This window comes from Nothoprocta perdicaria, unplaced genomic scaffold, assembly GCF_003342845.1.
Source record: "Nothoprocta perdicaria isolate Ctin4 unplaced genomic scaffold, notPer1 scaffold_50, whole genome shotgun sequence".
In the NCBI taxonomy this organism is placed as follows: Eukaryota; Metazoa; Chordata; class Aves; order Tinamiformes; family Tinamidae; genus Nothoprocta; species Nothoprocta perdicaria.
Genome location: NW_020455755.1, coordinates 1582516 through 1603403, shown reverse-complemented (window position 1 = coordinate 1603403; position 20888 = coordinate 1582516). Strand labels below are relative to the sequence as shown.

Sequence of the window (20888 nt, the reverse complement as noted above, 5' to 3'; positions counted from 1 at the left end):
GGCGCGCGCGCTCGTGCAGCACGGCATGAAGGTCGTGGGCTGCGCGCGCAGCGTCGACAAGATCGAGGTACCGCGGGGACCGAGCGGGGGTGGGGTGCGGGGGAAGGCCTCGTGTCGCCGCCTYGGCGGCTCCCTGAGGTGAAGGCGCCGCGCGCCGCCGTGTCGGGGCCTCGCCGCGCGTGGGGCTCCCCGTGCGTCCGGCGCACCCTGGTATTTACCCGTAGCAAAAACGCCCGSCTCCGGCGGCGGGTGCCTGGCAGCGCCTCCCGGGCCGCCGCGTTGCTCTCAAGTTGCCTGAGCAGCAACGTCAGTTTTCCTGGTTTCATTTAATCCCGAGTGGCTGTTGAGTTTAGGAGGAGCCGCCGTCCAGTGGGCGCTGTGTGCGGCGGCGCGCGGGGCTTGAYGCGCTCCCYGCRTTACGCGGYGCTCTTGGGAGCCCGGATCGCGTTYGGACGCTGACGTTGAAGGGATTCTGCCCCTTAGCCYGTGTTTTTACCCCTGCGTCAAGCCCCTGAAGAGCTAAGTCAAAAGCCTCACGGCGTAGGCTTGGAAATAAAGACAGTGAAGGAATCCGGGCTCGCGTCGGGATGCACTCGCTTTGCTCCCAGCTGCGTGAACCAAAACTCGTTTGTCTTTCCCAAAAGCGAGCCGAGGTTTCCGTGTCCGGGTGCAACACCGGGAGCCACAGGCTTGCAGTGCGGCACCTCGCATCTCATCAGGTTTTTCCTCTTGAACTTATTACTGCAACTTTACAGAGCATAAGATAGTGTTGATTTTTTTTTTTTTCTCCTTTTGCTTATTCGCATCACATGAGGAGCTTGGGTCTTGGCGAATGCGGAGCTGGATGAGCTCATAGGAGTGGGAAAGCCGAGGATCYGCGGGAGGTTGTGGGCAGTTCAGAACCGAATTCCCTGGCTGTGCGGGGCCTGCCGGGCAGCCGGGTGAAGGAGGCTTTCGGGAACAGSCAGCGCCTCCATTCCCGTCGTGAAGGGCGGGTGGATGCGCCCAGAATAAATCTGCCCCCAAAACAAAACTTTTCTTGTTTTGTATTGCAAAAAGGGGGTGAAAAAARCAACCTTCAGAGACACAAAGCTTTTCTCCTCCCGCACGATGAGTCAGAGAGAAGCCACCACCAGTGCAGAGGAAGCACCAGGGTAACTTCTTACCGYCCTTTGGGGCTTGCTTCTAATTGCGGGTTTCCCGGCCCGCTGACAGCTGCGGCTGTTGGAGAAAGGCCGAGTTCTCCCAAGGTTTTCCCGCGTGCCGGGGAGAGCCCTAAGGTGCCTCCTTTCCTGCAGCTAAGGAGCTGCTGCAGCCGGGCAGTGCCAGGGCCAGGAGGGCTCTGTTTCCCGCGGCTGCACCCGCTGTTACGGGACAAGCRGGACAGTTTAGCACCTGGTGTCTTTAGCTGCTCTTTATGCTCCTCCTGCAATACGATTTGATTATTTTGCCCAGCTTGTTACCCATCACAAGTTGGTCATTAAAACAAAAATTTAAGGGAAACGTTTTTAAGAGATCCTAAAGAAATTTGGTAATGAAAATCATGCAACTTTTATTTCCCCTCTGCTGCACATGTTTTTTGAAAACCTCCCTTTCTCAAGCTTTTCTTGCAGGAATACAATACAGGTTTAAGATACAGTAATCTAAAGGTTTTGCCTTTTTATTTGCATCTGCACAGGATGCGAGGTTTGTATAGGTGATTTATCTGGGTTGCTGTTGTACATAAATATCCTGAGCAGGAAGGACTACTCTGTATTTTCTAAGCCTTTTGTTACTCTAGTGCTCAGAAACTCCTGTTAACCAGTGCAGCTCGTTTCTCTTCCATTTGGTTCCTTTTCCTGTGTTTTCTAAGCACAGAATCAGGTTTGAGGCTCAGTGGTTTGCTTGGGCTGTGTCTTGCACTGCCTCTGTTCTGGTTTAGCGGGCAAGACGCTTCCCGAATGAGGAGGAAAATCCCAGAGATGCTGCTCGCTCAGGGAAGGGAAAGGGGGGAGCTTGAGGGCTGCTCCAGGATCGTGTCCGCCGTTTCGGACCCGACACCGTCGTTGGCACTGATGGGATTTCCCACCGAGTGCCTTTGCAGCAGGGCTGTTTATGGCACCTTTCCTGCGGGATCTGCTGGAGAGGAAGAAAAAGAGGAAGGTAATTGAGGTTTCAGGTTATGGAGCCTGCGCTGGGACTTGGGACTTTGAACGTGGCCGTGCGAAGGCGTCCGGAGGAGCGGGGCCGGCTGTGTGCGCCGGGCTGGCCGTGCCTCGCAGGGCGATGGGCGAAGGGTCCCGTGTCCCCAGAGCATCTCTGGGGGTGCTGGAGAGCAGGAGAGATGCGGGAAGGTTCCCTGGAACATGTGGAACATCTTGAGAGGAAAGAGTACAAATAGAGCAGGAATGCTGTGCTCATTCCCTAGCATAAAGCTTGTATTTTCATTAGTGGTTTGCTCCAGAGCCATCTACTCCGAGGAAAACTACCTCGAAGCACGCTCTGGTTTTTACGACCTGCTGTAAACCGGTGACACAGTGTGTTGTCTGGGGTGGAGTTTAGCTCGGGCTGTAAATACTGTGTGAAGATTTCTTAATCATTCAGAAAATCAGATAAGGGCTCGAAGCGAGATTGCAAAGGAATTGCCAAGTTGTGCTGTAGATACTAAGCTGGTGCCATGAGTCYAGTGCTCTTTATATGGCTTTGAAGTAAAAACATGTTAGAAGGAAGTTAAAAACATGCCAGAGTCTGTATGTTTTTTCTTCTAGTGGCTCCATCAAAAAGCAGCACAAACATCTTCGGTGGAGTCGGGACCCCAGTTGACTTCCATGGAATAGTGTTTCCTATTGTTTCAAAATCACTTTGGAATTTGTGGGGTTTTTGTCACATCTTACGTGCAGGGCACGGTAAGAGGCGCGATTTGGCAGCAGGTTTTTCCCCTTGGTGCTAATGGGAGTTGTGACCTTTCCGAGCGCGGTGTGGGCCCACCTGCAGCCCTCATTCACAAGCCCTGCTCGGTCAAGCCCGTTCCCTACAACAGCCCTTTGTTCCCCGCTCCTTTCACCACTTTTGTGAGTGAAGGCTGTTTGTGTGGGTTGTTCCACAGTGGCTTTTTTATGTAATTAGTCTGAGAGCGCTAAAATATAAGTAAAATGGCTGTCTTTTACTTTATATGCCACTAGCTAATTTGGCTCGAAAGCTGGTTTTCGAAGAGAAGCCGCGAGGAGTTATCAGCTGTCACATCCTTCCCGGCATATGGGCTTACAGCGTGTTTTCTGCTCCTCAGATATTTACATGTGTTTAAAGTCAGGAGCGAGCTCAAGTGATTTAATGAATTACCCGGGAGCTGGTTTTTTACCTTTCTTTTGCCTTCGGGCAGACCCGGCGCTGGAGGGAGCCGGTCCCTGCTGCACAGTCACCTTTACGGGCGGCCGTCGCTGAGCTCTGCGGTCTAGCAGTGACATTTGCTGCGATTTGACAACTTGCTGAGGCCCTGGGTGGTGACACGTTGAGCTGCCCTGTCTCCACCCACGGGCTTCGCCTCGCTGCCTTCCCAAGCAGCCTCCTGGGTAACTTTATTCCTGATTTTTTCCAGGAATTTGGATGTTGCAGCTGCCTTCTCGCAGCCGGGATGTTTGCAAGACCAGCAAATGTCCCCCCAAAGCAGCTCCCGGCCGCTCTGTCACCAGCCATGGGTTTTAATGGGTGATGCCCAAGTTTGAGCCCTGCTCCTTCGAGCTCCCTCCCTGGGAAAACGGGACAACAGGAGGCTGCTCAGGCGAGTGCAGGAAGATGAGGCCTCCATGAGCAATGGCCAATTTCGCAGAGCCTCTAAAATATTGTGCTCTTAAAAAAATATATGTATTTTCCGTGTTGAGGCGAGAAGGGAGAGAGTCGTGCAGGAAGCAATAAAATATGGCTTAAATTACAAGGTTTAACTGATCATTCTAATGCATTTGTGACAGTTATTGATCAAAGGTAACATTTATAACCAGGGACTGCGTTGTCAAGGTTAGATCTTGCTTGAGAAATAGCCTTTGATAAGCTGAGCTATCGATTGCAGATTCTAGCAGCGCAATCTCTGAAGAGATTAGTGCTTTCTTTAAGCAAAGCTGCGTCCGTGTGGGAGTGGGAAGGAATAACGGAGCCTTCCTCCCGATAGCTGAGCATCCCCAATAGATATATATCTGTTGGTATATATATATATATATATATCAGGATGCCCATTGCAGCCTCTGCCAAGATACATTGCCTGCAGAGCTGCTGTGGGGCAGCTCCCCCTTTTTAATATATTGTTTTCTTTAAGGCAACAGAAGCAAATCCAGGCAGGTTATTCCTGAAACCCAGTCTGCTTTTAAACGAATGCCCTTCAGAGTCTCCTTGGCCTCTGCAAGGGTTTGTTTTATTTTTGGCGAAGGCCTTGGCTTCGCGACATTGGGCACTCAAGGCCTCCAAGGTACTTTTATTGCCACGTGTCCCTGACCAGATCCTTCCCTGATAAATATGGAAGAGCCATGGTAATTGCTCTCCTGAGCAGGAACAAATGCTTCGCTGTGCTCCTGATCTTCCTCATCCTTGAGGCCAACGAGGCTGCAGGGTGTGTGTGTGTGTGTGGGGGGGTGCCTTTTAATCAGGTTTTGGGTTGCCTTTTAATCAGGTTTCCTTCGCCCCCTTCCCCTTCAATCTGCTTTGTGTGAATGGAGCCTCTTCCCATCGCAGTCCCGGTCTCAAGAGCAGGGTTTGCAGCGGAGCCGCTGCTTTCGAGCGCGGGATCCGCTGGTGAACGGTGCTTGTGCCGGGCTGCGCTGTTATTACATGCTCTGTTTGCTTCTCTACTGCTAAAAATAGACCATAACAGAATCTTTTCTCAGATTTTGGAGTTGTGGAGACTTGTTCTGCCTCTCCTTGCGTGGCATGATGCAGATCAGGTGAGTGTCCCGTGCCTCAGTTTCCCCTCTGTGAGCTGGTAGGGGGCTGTTCCAGTGCAGTGCCCAGGCCCAGAGGCATCTGGGATTCTCCTTTCGGGTTTATGGAGCCCAGGTGCTGCTGGTGGTTGGTCTCCTGGGCCCGTTACAGCTCTGCAGAAAGTAGCGACTGCACCAAAGCCGAGGTCTAACCCCAGCTCCTGCCAGCATCCACGTGGGAAATACTGACAGTAACTTCCTTGCCAACAGCATCGCTCCCCTGCCTCGGCTGCTCCTGGATGGCTTTTAAGCCCAGCCTTGTGGTTCAGGGGTAAGGTGGCAGCACAAGCAGGGGAGCCGCAGCCCTGCTCCTTCCACCAGGCTCTTGTCTCTGCCACACGGACGCAGCTCGGGCTCGGCCGGGGCTGCTGCCTTAACTCCAGGTTGACATTAGTGTAGATGGAGCCGCTCTGCCCGCGTCACAGCGGCGCTTGGGCAGCTGGTTAACTGCCCCGTGCGGCACTTGCAGCTGCATTTGCTGCTCAGCACTGGGATTGCAGCCTGTGCGGGGCTCTTGCTCGCCCTGAACGAGCCCTGCGCCGTGCGCTGCCGCCTGCCTCGCTTGTCCCTGGGTCATAAATCTGCAGCGTATTAAAATGCAGGGCCTGTCATCTGAATTTTGCTACTGGGGAATATTAGGAGCCTGTGAGCGAAGGCATGCTCCTGTACAAGCGTGTGCTAATCTTTCTTTTCAGAAGAGGATTCCTTTAGGATTATAAGGGCACAGAACAGGAGACGATGAGACAGAGATAGATGTGCGAGGGCTGCAGCTCCTTCCCTGCCCTCCCAGCAGAAACGTTTGCTGCAACGTGAATGACACTGGCGCGAGTGTGGGAAGACATGGAGCTCTGTGTGCGTGCGAACGTGAAAGCCGGGGGGAAAAGTGCTGCTGCGCCGTGGGCTGGGGAAAGGGGAAAGGGTTGATCTCATGGCCCGGTTGTGCTACAGCCCTCTCCATGTCAGCGTTGGGGTGTTTTCCAGCCTGTCAGCCATGCGGACAGGTGCCTTTCGGTGCAGCGAGGGGAGGTTTGGGCTGAGCTCGGGGAGGTTGTGCTGCTCGCCAGGGCCACGAGTCTGCTTCCTCGAAAGCGCCCGTGCGCCAGGTGGGCCTCCTTTCCCCTTCACTTCCTCGCGTTTCCAGAGCCTCAGCACTGCTTTGTAGCTGCTGTCCTTACAGAGCGCCACGCGTGAGGCTCTTCAGCACCGAGATGCCTCAAAAGATGCTATTTCCAGCGCTTTCCTGGGAGAATAGCCCCAAGCACAGCACGTTTTGTTATGGAAACCTTATGCAGACTGCTGGTCTGTTGCATCCCCATTTTCCCATTCTTTATATTTTCCCGTTGCCCCTCCGTGCACCAGTCTGAGCTGTGCAGCTCCCGCCTGGCTTATGCAGGTGGGTGCAGCAGCGGTTTCCACGCCAAGCAAGCCAAGATACTGCTGTGCACCTCAGACCTGCCCTGCTGCCTGCTGTGAGACTAGACAGAGCTTGATTGAATTGGGAGAAGCACCAGGCGCGGTGGCTGCGCCGGCGTGCCGGGCAGGATGCGTTTGTTCAGTCCCAGGAGGGTGTTGGTGCCTCTCGAGAAGAGAAGACATCTCCGTGCCCCTATGTGCAAATCCRCATCGTGCATTGGAGCTGAGGAGCGGGCAGGTACATAGCAGGCTCGTTTTGGTGTAATTGCACCTCAGAATAAACAGGGAATATTGCTGTAACGAGCTGTCACAACGGGAGCCGCGCGTTTCCTCCTCCCCCACTGCAGCCGGGTGCAACGAGATCTGAGCGAGCCTGGAAAAGAAAAGGGAGGAAAAAAATGCCTTCAGTGTTGACGTAAGGARCAATTGTTTGAGAGCCTTGAGGTAGCAGAGGCATCCAGGGCAGTCTAAATGCAATGATTTGACTTGCATGTGCGAAACCAGGAATCTAAAGTTAAGTGAAATAGAAAAAGATGGTTTGAATGTTTAACTGCTGAAAAGTACAGGCAGCAGAGAGGGCCTGGGGGGAAAAAAACCCACAAAATCAGCGTGATCTTCAGCCGCCAAGGAGGACACTTAGCAGCGCTAGGAAGACGTGGTTGCTCAACCAGGTTGGCTTAATGATTGACCCATGGACATGAGGTGGTGCTTGGTGGGAAGAGAGAGGGAACTGGCTCTGTCCTTCYAGCAGGCTTTGATTCAAAATTATTCTGGTTTCAAAATTGTTCTGGCTTGGGAAAAGAGTGTGGGAACTTGGATGGTGCATCCGGTGTGATGGTAGCTGTTGGCCTAAACCTTGGTGATCGTGCCAAGAAAACTTGGGAATATCTAGGAAACACAGAGCCATGTTGTCGTGAGCATCTCTGAGAGGCTGTGATGTCTGGGAGTTAATAGACAGCAAGTAAATCCAAGGCATTCCTCACATTTTTTGGCCTCCTCTTTCACAAAACATCATGTATTATTGAGTGCTGATTTCCGTGCCACCAGTGAGTCTTTGTGCAGTACATTTAGGAGGACGCAGGTTGAACAAGGGCTTCAGTCTTGTCCCGCTTCTGATGGCCTTTCCATTGCCAGCTCCAGGAGGGAAGCGCCGCAGCTTCTGCTTTCTCCAATAAATTCAGTCTCCATCATGAGACAGTCTGTCCTGCAGTTTGGACGATCCAAAAGCAGGGCTGAGCCTTCGTGCCCTGCCCTGGGTGCTGGTGCCCCACGACGTGTTTGCTTTTCCATTTAAAGCTGCCTTTCCAAGTTGTTCCCTGTGTTACCCACTGCTCTCCTGGAGTTTTGCAACACGTGATGATGACCGGAGCAGCAGCAGTTTGCAAACAATGCGTAAAAACCTTGATTTAAAGCTCGAGGGTGCAGGAAAGGGTCACTGTAGTGTTTTATTCATTTGAAAGCTCTCATCAGACTCCTGTGGAGGCCTTGTCTGGGGCCTGGAATGAGATAAAAGGAACTAGAAAAAATATGAAGTAGCAGCCCCCATGTTCCTGTGCAGGCAAAAAGCCCCGGGGCGCGGGTGCCTCGGCAAGGGGCTCCGTGGAGCTCTGGCTTCTCATCCGTGGCCACCAAACATGCTGCGGAAAGGGCCAGAGTCTTCATCTGTTCTGCATCTCCTCTTCTGTTTTGCTGATATTAAATCCTAATTAAAAGCAGTTTCCAACTTGCCAATCAGGAAAATGAAAGGAATCATAAGGCCCCCGTTTTCTTTCACCGTTGATGCCATTTCTTATTTGTTTCCTTCTCCATTTCCTTCAGCTAGCTAAAATAATTGGGGTGGCCTCAGTTTCTTTCTAGCTGGCCTCTCAAGGCAGCCATGTGCTTAAGCACCAGCTAAATCGGTAGGATGCAGGTACCTGTGCTGGATGTGAGGTCAGATTAAAGATTACCTGATGGTTTCTGCTGGCTTTAATCTCTTTGAACTAAATGCATCTGAGCTTAATAGGATAGTTCGCCAAATAATGCCCTATGTGACTCTTCCTCTCTTTTATTCCATCCCTTTAAGAGTGCCCTTAGATGTTTATATCACTTAGTTTTGTAAAGCCTTTTCGCCATGGCTGAGTCGAGATGCGTGCCACTGTGCCCTTTACAAATGTCGTGTGCAGAAAGAGCATTAACCCTTTCTTAGGATTACTGGCTTATCCTTAGCACGAGCAAACATCCCTTAAACRTGACACATCCTTGGAACACCTTTAACATCCTGTGCTGCGTGTTCGGTCATTCCCAGGTTGCCTGTGAAGCCTGGAAAACACCTTCCCTCATCGTCCTCCCCCAGCTCGTGTGTGGCATGCTTAAACAGAATCAGTGTTAATTGGGTAGTTTAATTGATGCTGTGGAAAAATACTGCAAGTCTATTGTGGAGTTGCTTTATGTAAGGCTTCTCTTGCCAAGTTGCCCGCAGTTGACATCTCTTTGAAGAGCCTGTGATGCCTCTCTCTTCCAGGGACGCGTGAAGCGYGTTGGGCTCAGCGTGGCTGTCAGCAGCGCTCGGCACGTCGTTTTCAAAGAGAATTTGTTAACACAAGCGGAGCCCGAGAAATGAAAGGACCCACGTTGATTCCTGTTTGAGGCAGCGAGAAACCAGACAGGAAAAGAAGGATCTGGGGAGATATTTGTGGGCTGATCGGCCAGTCGTGAGGAGGAGCTGCTTCTTTGGGGTTATCTAAGCCATGAGCTAAGGGGGTTCCTGGGAGAACAGGATGGGCAGCTCCACCACGAGCTGCTTCAGCCCGGTCGCTGGCCGTGGTCTGTGACAGGACACCAGTCCTGTCCCAGGAGCAGACTAAGAGCCCTCTCTTGCCTTGTTCTGCAAACTAGGAGCAAGAATCGCTGATTTGAACGCTTTTGTGTTAGTGCTAAGCAGGCCTGATTGGGGTGAGTGCCTTTGTGGAGGGCTGGAGTTGGGGCAGCAAGATGCAGAGAGCTCTGAAGCTGGCACTGGCCGCCTGCCCGGCTGCAGGAAGGGCTGCGTGAGGAGCAGCGCAGGGTCCTGACGGGGACACGGACGTGGAGCTTCGGGGAGCGCCGCAGCATTGCAGGGGCTGAGCAGGGGCCGTGCTCGCTCTGGCCTTTGCTGTCCCTTGCGTGTCCCATGCTCGCCTTGTTTTCCCCCTAGGTCTAATGTTCGTTTCAGAGCTTGAGTGTTCATCTGGCTGGAGAGCTCTGCAAGGTCGTGAGCACTGGGTCTTTGCAGGGACAAGTGACAGCGTCTGCCTCTGTGACAGCTGAGCGGAGGGGACGGGAATCTCCGGGCTCGGTGGCTTTGCCCAGGAGACAGACGTTGTCCTTCCCGCGGGAGCAAGGCACGTCCCAGGCAGTGTGGTGGTGCAGACAACAGGGCTGGTTCAGCATCCTCCTCCGAAACGCATGCCTGGCTCTGCGTGGCACCGGCCACCAGGACGGCCAGGCCAGCCGGGGAGGTGACACGGGGGGCTCCCAGCACGCGAAGGAGCCGTCTCCCCCGCTGCAGCGGCCGCCCCGCGTTCCTCCTCCTCGCCGAGGGTCTCCCGCCCGGGCCCTGCTCCTCCGTTTGCGAATCGCAGCCGCCCCGGGCACGCGGAGCAGAGCCGTGAGGAGCCGGGAAGCTCCACGGCAGGACGTGCGGTTGTCACTGTTGTCACGCTGTTGTCACGCTGTTGTCACGCTGCTGAAGCGGCTGCAGGCGGTGGCACTGCGGCGACTCGGCGCGCCTTTGTAGCCACAGTCCGTGTCCGCAGAAACCAGACATCACGTGGCTCGGGCTCCGCGCTGGAAGCTGTCGCTGTCACTGGGGTGACACTCGCAGGCGAGACGCTGCTGGGTCTCATTAGCGTCAGGGGAACGGGCGTCCTGYGGGGCGCGCGTGCGGCGGCCGCTGCGTCGTTGCCGCGCTCGGCCCCGCGTTTGCTTTGTGGCGTTTAGCCGGATGGGAGACCTGGACGCTTGGAATAATTGTCGGTAATGAGGGGTTGCAGAGCGTGGGGTTGCCGTGTCCTCTATCCGCGCGGCGGCGTGGGAGACTCCCCGCCTGCGTCAGCCTCCACCAGCCTCCCCCAGCCTGCGGCCACGGGGGTTTTCATTAGTGTTTTGCCAACACCTGCTCACCCCGACCGGTAGCGCTTGGGGCGATGGACAAACACATCCTTAAGTTTAATAACTTAAACACTGAATAACTTAAACACTGAAGCACTCACTGTATACATGCGTTGTAAGTGCATACGCAGGGATAGCAATAGGGTGCTCACGGTCCTTGCCTGCCTTTCTCTCCCCCAGAAATTGGCAGCCGAATGCCAGAGCGCTGGCTACACCGGGACCCTCATCCCCTACAAGTGCGACCTCTCCAACGAAGAGGAGATCCTGTCCATGTTCTCCGCTATCAAGACCCTTCACCAGGGCGTCGACGTGTGCATCAACAACGCGGGGCTGGCGCGGCCCGAGCCCCTGCTCTCGGGCAGGACGGAGGGCTGGCGGACCATGATAGACGTGAGTAGCGCCGCTCCGGTGGCCAAGCGCTCCACGGTGGCCACGTGTTTGAGTCCCTGGAATTATAGTTACCTGGAATGGGAAAACATTCTTCACAATTTTTCTTTTTTTTTTCTTTTCTTTTTTTTTCTTTCTTTTACCGATCTGAATGCTGGAAATGTTTGGATCAGGGAGAGCCTTCCCATTGGCTTCCTGCTGCACTGCTCAGCACTGCTGAGCCACAAGCCTTAACCTTAGGGTATGACAATGTGTGTCACTTTCAGTAGCGTTTTTCATTTGACTCAATGACTTTTTAAAAGGAAAAGAGACTCCATAGGTTGCCATGGAGGCTTTAAGGACTATGGAGCGCAGTGTTCGCCGCYGGAGCTGCACCCTTTGCTTTGGGATGCAGCTCAGTGTGCTGCTGGGCTGCAAGACAGGGGAAGCTTCTAAATAGCCATTGATCTATTGATTTAGAAGACATTTAGGGCTCTAAATTAARGGATTCTTTTTTTCTTTTTGGTAAATTGATTTTTGTTTCATTCATTTTTTATGAGGTTTGAGGCTGTCTGTCATCTTCCAGACTCTCCTCTCCACAAAACCTCTTGCTGTACACCTTCCAGTCAGAGCAGTGTTAACATTTACTTATTAAAGCACTTCTTATYTTTTATCCTTATCATCTGACCTTTCTCTTCCCAAGGGAGAATCCATAGGCAGTTTTCCTCCCTGGGCTGCTGCAGTCTCAGCAGCTTCAGACTGGCATCTCCGCCGCGTCCCGAGCATGCCAGGCGCAGGGCTGCCAGCTGGCACGTCCCTGGTTTCTCTCGCCTGTGCTCGAGGCCGTGCTCCGTGTGCGCCTGGAGCAAAGTCCTCCGGGCAGCTCCAGCCGCCGCGGGAGCCGCCGCGCGCGCCGTACACGCTGCCCTCGCCCTTGGCATGGGAGCAGCTCCTTCACGTTTTGCCTGCTGACCTTTACAGCAGGAATTCCRGCTGAACTCTCCATTTGCTCCATTCCACGTGCAGGGGGCTGGCACTCAGCCTCTCCAGCTGCTAGAGTAACTGGCTTTGAGTCTTCTCCATGTTATTCATTGGCCAGTGAGGCTTTTTGCACATATGATGTCTAAAAGCAAGAAGAATTTTTTTTTTTTTTTTTTTTAACCTGGCTTCTAATGCATTCTTGGAAGTTAGAGTTTCCTCACGGTGCCTTGAGAAAGCCTGGTTTAGGCAAGAGAAACGCCTTCAACAAACAGGTTCCTTTGGTTTCCCAAAGTGGCTAATAAAAGTTGCTCAAAAGCGGGACTCATTCCTGCTGCACCCGTATGCAGTTGCAGACCTGTGTTGTGCAACGTGCTCTGCAAACGCAGCACGTGGATGTGTTGGCCATCTTTGCTAAGGGACCTTTGAACCTTTTGTTCTCAAAATAGAAGCAAGTGCTGCAAAACATCTTGGAGATTTGCAAGAACGACCTTTAGATTGTTTCTAGAAGTGCTGTCACCCAAAGACTTGCTCATGTTCCATTTTTTAGACTGTTACGAAGCCTGAGTCATATTTTGAAGTGGATCAGGGTCCCCAAATCCTGCGGGTGCTATCAGGAAAGGACTGAGACTTGATCCCAGCCGGATTGAATTCCAGCTGGTGGGTTTGTTGTGCCGGGCTGGGTTACCGTGCAGGCTTTGGGCTTGTGCACGCGGTTGTCGATGGTACCTCGCTGTGCCAGAAGCTGTGACAAGGTGGTCGCTCAACGTGCACCAACCTGCCCAGCCTGGGAGCTGAGCCCGGCTCTCGCTTCGGCCTCGTGTCCCCCTCTAGTGGCCTGAGAGCCGCAGAGCCTGGAGCGGCTGCCCCGAAACAGCAGCTCCAGCGCTTGTGGAGCAGGGAGGCAAGGAGAGTTCCTGGTCGAGGCCACCCTTAGTGCTAACAGCAGCTGAGATCCGTGTCTGAAAGGACTCCTTGCTTGGCTGTTACTTGGGCTGTGATGGTTACTCCTGCTTTCCTTGACCTGCTTGCTGTGAAATCCGTGTCTGACGTGTGGCTGGGGTGCTCTGTGTTAGCACGAGGCCAGATCAGCAGCCCCTCTCGCTAAGACAACCCCCCAGGCATGGCCTGTGGTGAAGAGCAAAGCTTAATGCCCACGACAGAAGCAAGGGCTGGAACGTTCCTCACCTGACCCCACTCGTCCTTTGAGGGCYGCTCAGTAAGTCCATCTCTAACAGAATTTTAATTTCTATTCTTCAAATGAATGCTCCTCCACTGCGGTTCTGTGACCTTTCTGTCTCATTCACAGAATCACAGACATGATTGGCAGCCCTCTCCTGCATCCCTGTATTTGCTGTCCGTATAGTCTTGTTCCCAGTGCTCCTTCCATATCTACTTCCAGCTGAATTCTGGTTCATAAGAAATATAGTTCTTGATGGTTATTTAGACCACAGCAGCGTTTCTAGTCTCATCTGGCCTGCTGGTATTGGTAACAAAAGGAATTACCTTTAGTTGAGACCTGCCAGCGAGTCCTGCCTTGCAGCTATTGCATCCCTTCTAGAGAACCGTAGCAAATAATTTCTATCTTTTAGCCCTTTTTAAAAAATACAGTGTTATGAAGGTGGGGAGTTAATGCTGCTGCTGAGGTGGCTTGCAAAGCGCAGACTCGCACAGCCCGTCGGGGTTAGTGCCGCCAGGGGAATTTCTGCACCTCGGTCTTCCTGGAGACTTTGACTCTGTTTTATGGCTGGCAAACGTTTGGGACATTAACTTGCTAAAGCCGTAGTGCTGCGGGGCAACACGGCCAAGCTTAACTGACCCCAGTGCTGGTGCAAATAGCAGGAACCAGGAGAGCCCTGCGTCCTGTGCGCAGGGACCAGGGGCTGCAGCAGCCCATCCCTGCCAGACTCCGGAGTGCCCCGGGTTGTGCAGAACCAGAGCGCTGACCGTGGCAGGGCAGGTTTGTTCCCCCTTGCCCTGCACTCAGCCCTCGTGCTCCCCTGCAAACCCCTCAAATCTGCGTGTTGGAGGCAGGGGCTGTGGCCTGTCTCACAGAATGGGAGCCCCGGGGCTGCTGTTCTCGCCGTGCTGAGAACACGCATCCAGCTCCCTTTGCTCCCAGGGAACATGGGGAATCCGGCTGGTCAAAGCAGCACCAATTACAGGAGCTGGATCTGCACCTTGCGGAGCACCGAGGGCGAGGGAAAAGGTGCTGGGCAGAGCGCAGCTGGTGCCAGTCTCCTCCCTCCTCTTCCTCAGGTCAACGTGATGGCTGTAAGCATCTGCACCCGGGAGGCCTATCAGTCCATGAAGGAGAGAAACATCGACGATGGGCACATTATTAACATTAACAGGTATGTGGAATCAGCCCCGCAGACTGCCTGCCCCGAGGGGAATTCTCATTTGACCTTTCAGAGTGGCCTGGTCCAGAGAGGACTTTTTCAAGGTTTGTGATGGTCCTGATTTTCAAAGCTCGCTCTTTCTCTCCTCTGCTGGTGCAAATGCAATGAGGAGCTGCTGCACTTCCCTGTTGCCAGTTCCCTGGCAGCTAAACCTGCTCTCCTTGGAGCTCAGCCCCAACAGAGCATCCCGTAGCCCATGGAGTGGTTTGGGAGAAGGGAGTTCCTCATGCAGCTGTTCATCTCAGCCTCTTTTTCTCTCTCTGGCAATAATTAAACATTTTTCATATTTTGCTGGTTCTTCCCTCAGACTTTGCTTGCCCCCCTCCTCTCAGCGCTTTCCTTTCTGCTCTCTCTCCTCAGCATGAATGGCCACAGTGTCGTGCCACAGTCCGTGGTGCATTTTTACAGTGCCACCAAGTACGCGGTTACAGCGCTCACGGAGGGGCTGAGGCAAGAGCTCAGAGAAGCCAAGACTCATATACGAGCTACAGTGAGTACTGTGGGGTTTGCTCCTCCCTGCTGCTTTTGTGGGGTGTAGAAAGCTGGCCAGCTTCACCGGGCAGAGGTTTTCCTGTGGAAAATGGTCAAGGGAGCAGCAACCGGCAGTGTCAGAATAACCTTTTTGGGGTGTGTGAAGTGGGAGTCATGTTTTGGGGAGTGAGGGGGACTCTCGGCTGCAGTGGGGAGCAGTCACCTGGGACTGTTTCCTCTTGTGCAAACCCTGAATCTCAGAAGTGACACGTCCAGCAGTTAAGCCACAGCATGAGCTTTTCTGTCATTTGCTCTGCTTATCTATCCCTCTGTGGCACAAATAGGAAAGTTCATCAGGGACTGTCCAGGGAGACCCTCACAGTGATCATGAAGGCAGAATCTGACCTCTTAAATTATTCCCTTTGTCAAAATGTCTGTGTACTACCCTAGTAGTACAAGGGGTGGTCTGCTGACTTTTGCAGTGCTAAGAAGCTTCCTCTTATTTATTTTTTTAATTGCTTTCCTGAAGGGGAATTACAAATCCTATTAGGATGTGCTCTGCTTTTTTCCAGTGCATATCTCCAGGACTGGTGGAAACAGGATTTGCTTTTAAACTTCATGATAATGATCCAGAGAGAGCTGCTGCCACCTATGAGAGCATTCGGGTAGGACGTGGGGAAATGGAAATGGAGGGAAATGGCTCCGATCACAGTGAAATAATCACTCTCCTGGTTCATTATGCAAGGAGCCAGTTCTGCAGAGCACCAAGTGCTTTCTAGAATATAGTCAGCGTCCTCGCAAAGTCTCAGCATGTCAGCAGAACTGGACTCATAGGCTCAAACCTCAGATTTTGCACTGATATTTGCATACTATGTAGATTTGTAAYCCTACTCTCTCTATATTTCCCTATATCTAGATCTTCCTGTAAATAAACCAGTCAGCTTTGCCATTTTGCAGGCTATGGCTTCTCTCTTATTGAAGGGAAGACATAAGAGGCAGTCATAGCTACACAAGGGTGTAGCCGAGAGGAGGTTGCCTTGCAAGTGGCCAGCGTGGGGTTTCCCGTGCTTGCCTGGTGCCATTGGGTAAGGATGGCAATGCAGGACCTGACTGAATGGCTGTGCTGATGGTTTCCAACCTACCTAGCCAGGTTGGGACCAAAACAGCTCTGCTTCTGTCCCCATCCTTTTGGTGACCCTGTTCTCTGGCTGCTTTTCTGCATTTAACTGTGATAGCTCTGCTGCCTGAGAAATAGCCAAAAGTGCTTCCTAGCTGTGCCTTGGAGGAGTGATCTCTACTCCYAGGAAGCCCATCATGCTCAACACTGCTCTTGCACAGAGAGGATGTTGGATTTAGGACAGGAGACCTGAGTTTTGTTCCCTGCTTTTCCCTGATGTGTTTGGCAAGCCTTGCTGCTTTCCACTGTGCCTCTGTCTTCCTTCTTTTGTCTATTCTAATATATACTGCAAGCTCAGGAGCTGGACTACTACCTCCATCTCTCTATTTCTGCTGCCCAGCACCAGGGGATCTTAGTTTCAGGAGGCACCTCAAAGCATTTACAGTAATATTAACAGCACATGCAGAATAACATTACCAGGCATAACTTCTGTTATTTTTTTAATGTGTTAATCACTTCYATCTTTTCTTGAAATGCCCCAGTGAGACTGTCAAAACTTGTTATTAATGGTTAGGAAAGGAGTCGTCTTGTGATTAATATTTCCTGAGGTGGCCTTTGACTGAGACAATCTCTGTCCTATCTTTGCAGTGTCTCAAGGCTGAAGATATGGCTAATGCTGTCATATACGTGCTCAGTGCCCCACCTCACGTACAGGTGAGCTGCCGTGGGAGAGGGGGCTCTGGGGACCCTGGAGGAGGAGGTAACTGCTGCTCTTGGGCTTGCTGAGCAGCTCTGCAGCTGCTCTGTGAGCTGTGTGCTTAGCAGGGCCAGGCAGGGAGATTAGCTGTGATCACGTTTGTTGAACTGCTCTTAAAAGAAGCCTTGGGACAGAGCTGCTGGGGCTGCCCATGGTCCTGTGGATGAGGACTATGCACTGTAGCAGGAATGGAGGGGACGTGGGCACCTGTCACCCGTTTGGACGGTGTCCTGGCCCTGACTGTAGCTGGCTTCTTGCCTTAAAAGAAGGGTGGTAAAAAATGCTGCTGTAGGCCAATTTGAACAAACACGAGCAATGTTTCTGCTYGACCCTGTGAGCCAGTGCAAAAGTAAGCCTTGAACCCGAGAGCTTCTAACCAGTGCCGTCTTGCACTCTCTTTTTTTTCTCTGCACGTATTCATGCTTGTATCCCTGCTGCTAAAGGCAAACAGTCACACTTACCTTCATGTCTAATGGCTCCGTTTAAGGGTCTCGTGTTTAGTCACAGGAGCTCTCTTTGTGTGCAACTCACTACTGTAATGGTGCAACATTTAAGTGGCTGGTTTAGGATTTAAAATGTGCTTCAGTGCTCCAGTAAAATCGTACGTTGATCTCTTCTAGATTGGAGATATTCAGATGAGGCCCACGGAGCAGATATCATAGCAAACGAAGAGGAACGCGAGCAGCACYGGGTATCCACTCCACTTCGAACCCTCCGGCGATTTAGGGGTTTGTCGGCTGGCTAGCCACGTTTTAACTGAGTACCAAGGATCACGTTTGAAGAATTATTTTTCCTCTCCCTCTCTCTGAGCTGGTGCTGAGCCAGTTAAAAAATAGTAGTGGGTATCTTTCTCACCCAGTCCTTTCTGAAATTGTTTAAGAGTAAAATGTATTTGAAAATAATGCTGGGAAGTGGGTTTATGGAAGATTGTTGACTCTAGGCTGGTTTATTCTTTTTTTTTTGAGGTTTGTTTGGTCTTACTTGATGATGCTGTGGTTGGACACAGGTGAAGTGGCACAGGCTGTTTGCCAGCTTCAGTGTGTTTTGGGTTTGTTAGTGGATGTCATATGTGAATCCATCTAATTGGGGGGTTTACTGCCATCGCTTTGATGCTTATTTGGTAATCATGCACATAATTTTTCTACTTCTCTCATATCCCAATGTCCTAAAACAGGTATGTATGCTCCCTGCCACCCACCAAACTCTGCCATTCACATGAACAGTGCCTGCTAAGTTTGAGGAGATATAAAKGTGTATGGTTGATATTTTTGTTTCTTTATCAGTAGATAGGTAGATAGTTGGAGGAGTAAGTACCTGTATTTCTGCAGGTTAGAGAATGATCATGTAAGTGRCATAGTTACAGTATGAGTGAGTTGTTTGATATTTTTAATATACAATGTGTGCTGTCTTGTAATCACCTCTATCCTTGGTATCATGTCCCAGCGCTCTTGTTTTTGTACGTTTGATATTTGCATGCATTGACACTTTTGGAAAATATTGATCAGTCTTAGAAAGATGTTTGGTGCTGTTTAAATGCTGGTGCTGGTGACTAAGGAGTTGGAAATATTGAAAGTTTGTTTATTTGAGAGAAAAACTCAGAGAGAGAGAGAGAGAGAGAGAGAGAGGGAGTGAAAGCGAGTGGGTGGAATGAACCACGCCGAAGCTGTCCAGGATGAACAGATGTTAGTAGGGGCGTTTGCCTACAAAGCAGCAGGTAAAAGGTCTGGCTCAGACACTAGTCTTGCGCTGATGCAGTCCCATTGATTTGCTCTGGATTTACTCTGACTCGAAAGAGAAGAGAATCAGCCCTATGGCTGATATGGGCACAGCTGGGAGACCATTTGAGCGGTTGGGTTTGGACTCCCACRGCGTGGCAGGTGATGCATCTGCGGGTAGCCCAGCTTGACACGGAGCTGTGGAACTGTTCATGTCCACCTTGCCTTAAGCTTGCGGATTCGCTCCGGCTGTGCTGTGAATTTCCTGTGGCGATTCTGAAGGTGGGCCTGGTGTTTGAGGTGGAGCAGGTACCGCCACTTGATCCGAGCAGAAGACTGGGAGCCAGAGAAACCTGGTTTTGATCATTCTGCTGATGGGGTAGCTTTATGGGAGTCCACCTGTGGAAGACCACCRTAAGGGAGAGCCAAATCAGGCCACTATGTCATGAGTTTCAACTCCCTATATAGCCTTGGGCAAGTCACTTTACCTCTCTGCCTCAGTTTCCCCATCTGTAAAATGGGGATAATAATACTTACCTACCTCACAGGGGTGTTGTGAGGACTCACAAGCTGTCCGTAAAGCACTTTGACTATGAAAAGCGCTATGTAAGTGCTGGGTGTTGTTATGAAGTATTATTATTAATTAAATCTTGTGATACATAGAATTCCTTGTGCCAAAGGTGCGCATCTGTAGAAGGATACAAGGAGAAAGCTGGTAAAACATTCCTTGATAATGACAAAACAAAACCAGTTTGCCCCTCCATTTTTTTTCTTTATCAATATATGTTCATGGTGTTTTCCGTCCATTGCTTGTCTCTTAGCCAGTTCCCACCAGCAGGTACCTGCAGTCTTGTCTCTGGATTTGGCCTTCTAATTCACCGTGAGTGAAACTCCTGTCCCGTGGCTAAGCCTAACGCTAAAGCCCTGCCTGCTAAAGCTGCATCGCGTCCCACAAGGAGCAGCCAGCCTACGTGTGTGTGCAGCTTGCACAGAGCACCTGGAAAAGCTTGGTGGTCTCGGTGCCACCATAGTGCTCGGCTTGGAGGCACTTGGCTGGGGAAGGCCAAGCACAGCYGTCTCTGTGCTTTTGTAGCACCCGTGTGTGGTTCAGCTAGGCTTGATATAAAAACACCCGGTGTTTTTWCCATTTTGTTTTTCCCCAGGGTTTCTTCTGCAGGAGCTTGTTACTGAAGTTTAGCAGGTGCCCTGTGCTTGCTGTATTTTTAAAAGAAAGTGCTTGGGAACGTGGCTGAAGTAGGTGTTGAATGCCAAAAAGAGTTGAAAACATAGGGAACTTTGAGCAGGAAAGTGAATGAGCCAAGACATGGGAAGCACAGGTGGAATGCTGGGATTGGTGGCCATAACTGTGCAAAGTGAAGCAGATGTTGAAATGCACAGCTGAGGCGGGACCCAGTTTTATTTTTCTGCTCTGTAGAAAGAGGCTTTACAGGAATTGCTTAAGACGAAAGGCCTTGAACCGGGGCCAGGCAGGGTGGGCGCTCCCTGCAAATACAACCTGGCTGGCACGCAGCCCTGCCAGGTTTCCCCCCAACAACACTCGTAACCTTTGCAAGTCTATAGAGTAACCTGTTGTCCTTGAAATTATATCCAATATATTTTTCCATCTCAAATGTGGGGGGGGTTTTTTTGTTTAGGGAATAATTCCTGCTGCCAGGTAGCGCTCCCTGCCCTGGCTGCTTTCCCACAACGTGCGGCCCGGCTGCGGCACTCGGAGCCACCTTCCAGGAACAGGATGGGATTAACCACCTCGGAGCCTGGTCAGGAGGGCGAACTGTGTAATTTATCAATACGTTTCTAATTGTTAACTGTTAAATAAAAGAATAAAAAAAGAGACACGCTGTGGTTCTTTACTTGGAAGTAGTTTTGCATTAAAACCTAACAACCATTTCTTACTGTTTTCAGCCAAACCTTTCATTTGGAACGAGTTTAAGTAGAAATATGCAATTTTTTGCTTATCAAGGGAAAAGACGTCACTGTTTTCCAGGGCAGAGCAGCACCCGGAGGTCTCACAGGTAAGGTGCGTTGCCATCCATGTTCACAGGGTTCCTTGCAAGGCTGGTTTGGCCAATCTGCGTGGGCAGGAGATGCTGCTGCTGCACAGCCGTGTGTGTTGAAYGCTGTGCTCGCCTGGGCGCCAAGCCAGAGTTCTGCTGGTGATTGAAGGTATTTAATTTCCCAGCCAGCTCCCAGGTCGTCCACGTGCAGCTGCGCGTTCCTCAGGGCTGCTTTGCTGCCCTTAAAATACGAGGTATTGGCGACTGAGCATCAAAGGGCTGAAGCAGCTGATCGGTGTCGGTGCTCGGCTTGGAATTCGGGGCATTCTGCGAAGAGGCAGAAAGCGTCTGCAGAGCTAAAAGCGTGCGCTTTCCTCCGCTTGTGCCTTACCTCTGTCCTTTGGGTAATGAGTACTATTACTTACCTTAATGTAGTCCCTGGAGGGGTAATTCTGTGTGCCTGATCTCAGGTGCTTGACGTCAGCCCCCGTTTTGGGGCAACTCCGTTGGAATCTTTGGATTTTGACTCCTCGCTCGGGAGCGGCTCCGCGCGCGGCCGAAAGGGGGCGCCGCAGTGCGC

At 51.7% G+C, this 20888-nt stretch overlaps 1 protein-coding gene across 1 annotated transcript; it reads left to right on the top strand.

Moving 5' to 3' along the window:
• Positions 1 to 7: 7 nt before the first annotated feature.
• Positions 8 to 18178, top strand: DHRS11 (dehydrogenase/reductase 11; the record flags this gene model as incomplete). The annotated part of the gene is made up of 7 exons (XM_026047972.1): positions 8 to 67; positions 10668 to 10877; positions 14091 to 14185; positions 14594 to 14723; positions 15277 to 15369; positions 16470 to 16535; positions 17199 to 18178. Coding segments are annotated over 7 exons (696 nt in total), but the record flags the coding sequence as incomplete, so codon positions are not given.
• Between the last annotated feature and the right edge of the window lie 2710 nt (positions 18179 to 20888).